General features: G+C 38.1%; 1 protein-coding gene across 1 annotated transcript; it reads left to right on the forward strand.

Moving 5' to 3' along the window:
- The first annotated feature begins 889 nt into the window (after positions 1 to 889).
- On the forward strand, positions 890 to 2,092 carry LOC108982430. The gene is made up of 3 exons (XM_018953804.1): positions 890 to 1,501; positions 1,738 to 1,950; positions 2,033 to 2,092. The coding sequence occupies exons 1-3, from the start codon at positions 890 to 892 to the stop codon at positions 2,090 to 2,092; spliced, it is 885 nt and encodes a 294-aa protein (XP_018809349.1).
- Positions 2,093 to 3,165: the final 1,073 nt, after the last annotated feature.

The raw sequence follows: 3,165 nt of genomic DNA on the forward strand, positions 1-3,165 counted from the left end.
GTTTTCTGCTATGATGAATGAGACTTTGTCTGGTTATTTTAAATCGACTCGGTGTCTGCACCAAGGGATCCCTCTTTCTCCTCTTTTCTTCATTATCAAGGAGGAAGTTCTGACAAGATTACTTAGAAAGAATTTTAATTCTAGGCATATTCAAAAATTCTATCATCCAGTTGGTGCTCCTCTGGTACCTCATTTACTCTATGCAGATGATATCCTTATTTTTACAAATGGGAATAAGAGGTCTATGAAAAACCTTGTTTACACTCTTGAGACTTATGAGAAGTGGTCGGGCCAAATTATTAGTAAAGATAAATCTACTCTGTTTATGTCAAAGCATATTTCCTTAATCCGTAAGCGTAGTTTGTTGAGAATTACAGGTTTTAAGGAGGGCATATTTCCTGCTATGTATTTGGGGGTGCCATTGGTATCGGGCAGATTAATGTCTAGGATCATGGAGCCATTAATCGAGAAGATAAGGAAGAAAATCGCAGGCTAGAAGATGAAGCTTCTTTCGCATGGAGGAAGACTTATTTTATTAAGACACGTGTTATCTAGCATGCTGATTCATCTTATGTCGGTGATGAATATCCCCATGGTGACTGTGACTCGTATTAAATCGCTTATGGCCAATTTTCTTTGGGGTGAGGCTGACGGAAAAAGAAAGCTGCATTGGAGATCTTGGGGGAAAGTTTGTAAGCCTATTTCATAATGGGATATGGGATTGAGAGATCTTAAAGATGTACAAAAATCTCTTCACATGAAGTTTGCTTATCGGTTGATAACTACCAAGACTTTGTGGTCTGAATTTTTTCGCACAAAATACTTTCGTAATGAGCATATTTCATCCCATGTGGTGAGGCCTAATGCATCCCACTTTTGGAAGTCGATTATGTCTTGCCTTCCAGAAGTTATGGAGAATATAAAAGTGCTGGAGAAAGGAGGAAAGGCTTCATTCTGGTTTGACAAATGGCTTGCTTCAGGCATATTATCAGTTAGCATAGAGGCTGTACGTAACTCCAAGTTGTTCATCAAAGATTGCTGGATCAATAATTCTTGGAACTCTGATCGTTTATTGGAGTTAGTGGGTTCGGAACTAACAGAGGAGATTTTACAAAATGTGCCAACTAGTAAAAGTGGACAGGACATCTTCATCTGGAAACCTTCTCCAGATGGTAGGTTCTCTACTGGCACAGCGTGGGAGGTGATGCGATGCAAAAGCTCGAATACATTGTACCATGATTGGTTTTGGCACAGTACGTTGCTGAAACGTATTTCTATGTGTTTATGGAAAGCTTGGTCTAATTGCTTAGCCATGGATGACAGAGTGCAGAGCAAGGGCATTTATCTGGCTTCTTCATGTGATTGTTGTGCACGAAAAGCCACAGAAACTATCGACCATGTTTTAGTTTCTGGGGATGTAGCTTTGACTGTTTGGTCTCATGGGAGTGCTGTGATGGGAGTCCCGTTTACGCATCAGATGCCTTGGAAAACCAAAGTTATGGTCTGGTTTCAGTACGCAAAAAATCCTCCATCAAAGGCACATTAGTTGGTTTAATTCCTTGTCTAATTACTTGGAGTTTGTGGAAAAGAAGGTGTAAGGCCAGAATGGAAGGTGTATAGGATAATGCTGAAAAAATCTGGAAAGATGTTTGGTTTTGGATGAAGTCATTGGCTAATAAGCTTAGAGTTAAACGTAAGTTATCTATTCAAGACATTAAATTTCTTGAAGAATTTCAGATTGAACGTCCGAGAATTAGGGCGAATGAGGTAAAAATAGTGACTTGGTCCAAACCTCCCTCAGGTTGGGTTAAGCTAAACTGTGATGGGAGCTATCGTGGAAATCCAGGGAACTCGGGAGGTGGTGGAATTATCCATGACTCTAACGGTGTGGTGAAAGCAGCGTTCTCAACTCACTTTGGGAATGGGACCAATAACTGTGCTGAGCTTAAGGCGATCGTGGAGGGTATTCATCCTTGCAAGCAATTTCACTTTTTTAATATCATTATTGAAAGTAACTCTCGTATTGTTGTAGACTGGCTCCGGAAAGGGAGATGTACCTTATGGTACCTTTGAGATTTCTGGGATGATATAAAGGCAGAGCTGGTTGGAATAAACTTTGTGGTAGTTCATCAATATAGGAAAGGAAACGGTGTGGCCAATTTTCTGGCTAGAGAAGGCGAAAGTGGGAAGAATGAGATTTATGAAGGGCATTTTTCTCTCCCAAGACATCTAAGAGGTATTACACGTGTTGAGAAGATGGGTCTTCCATACCTACGTCAATGAGATTTTTTCAGTATTCATAGTCTTTTGTTTGGTCTAGTGTGTGGTTTTTATAGGCCTGTTTAGATTTTCTTTCTGTTATCATATAGGCTTGTTTAGTTTTTTCTTCCATTAGGCTTGTTTAGAATTTATCCTTCGGTGCTCGTTAAATAGGCTTGTTTAGATTTTTGCTTTACTATTTAGGCCTGTTTAGATCTTTGTTTTGTTTTGTGTTGGTTTTGGTTTTTGGGAGGAGTGCTCTCCTAGTTATTTAGCTTGTAACTACAGTTTTCCTCCACCATAAATAAGATTTTTTAATAAATTTGGGATGGGGTCACTACTGTGTGGCTACTGGCTCTTCGGTAAAAAAAAACTAGGTGTTACCTCTTGTATACCCCTATATACTTGGGCTATACCTATTGTTATTAATAAAATGTTTACCTATCAAAAAAAAAAGGAGTCCTTATTGCACTCTACACCGTTGTCATTGCTCTTGAAAAGTTGTAAAGTTGTGGTATAGCTATCATTGCTCATGAAAAAAACCTCACTTTTCAAGTCAAGTCATTGTCGTGGCATTGAAGGCTTGAGAAAGTAATGGTCGTCGCCACGTGAAACACGAATTCCAATTTTATCAATTTAAGATTTTTTTCTTTAAATAAAACAAGACGATATTTCAATTTTATTGATAAATTTTCAATTTTGACAGAAAAATATCTTATACAAATAGAGCAAATGGGTTATAAAAGAAATCTCAAAACCAAGCTCTTATGAAAAATATTATTGGAAAACTCTAGCTAAAAAATACGACATAGTACTGCTTAAAGCTAAAAACATTATAAATTAATGACGAAAGTTAGGAATACCTGCATGAACCAAAACAAAAAGGCCAACCATATCTCTGGGGAG

This window comes from Juglans regia, chromosome 7, assembly GCF_001411555.2.
Source record: "Juglans regia cultivar Chandler chromosome 7, Walnut 2.0, whole genome shotgun sequence".
In the NCBI taxonomy this organism is placed as follows: domain Eukaryota; kingdom Viridiplantae; phylum Streptophyta; class Magnoliopsida; order Fagales; family Juglandaceae; genus Juglans; species Juglans regia.

What these genes read in the sequence shown, in the direction of transcription:
- LOC108982430 (XM_018953804.1), top strand. Translation starts at nt 890, where the DNA reads ATGTCTTGCCTTCCAGAAGTTATGGAGAATATAAAAGTGCTGGAGAAA. An exon ending in CTTGGAAAACCAAAGTTATG is followed by an intron (nt 1,502 to 1,737) that starts GTCTGGTTTCAG and finishes GAAGAATTTCAG; the next exon opens with ATTGAACGTCCGAGAATTAG. An exon ending in ATAACTGTGCTGAGCTTAAG is followed by an intron (nt 1,951 to 2,032) that starts GCGATCGTGGAG and finishes GTATTGTTGTAG; the next exon opens with ACTGGCTCCGGAAAGGGAGA.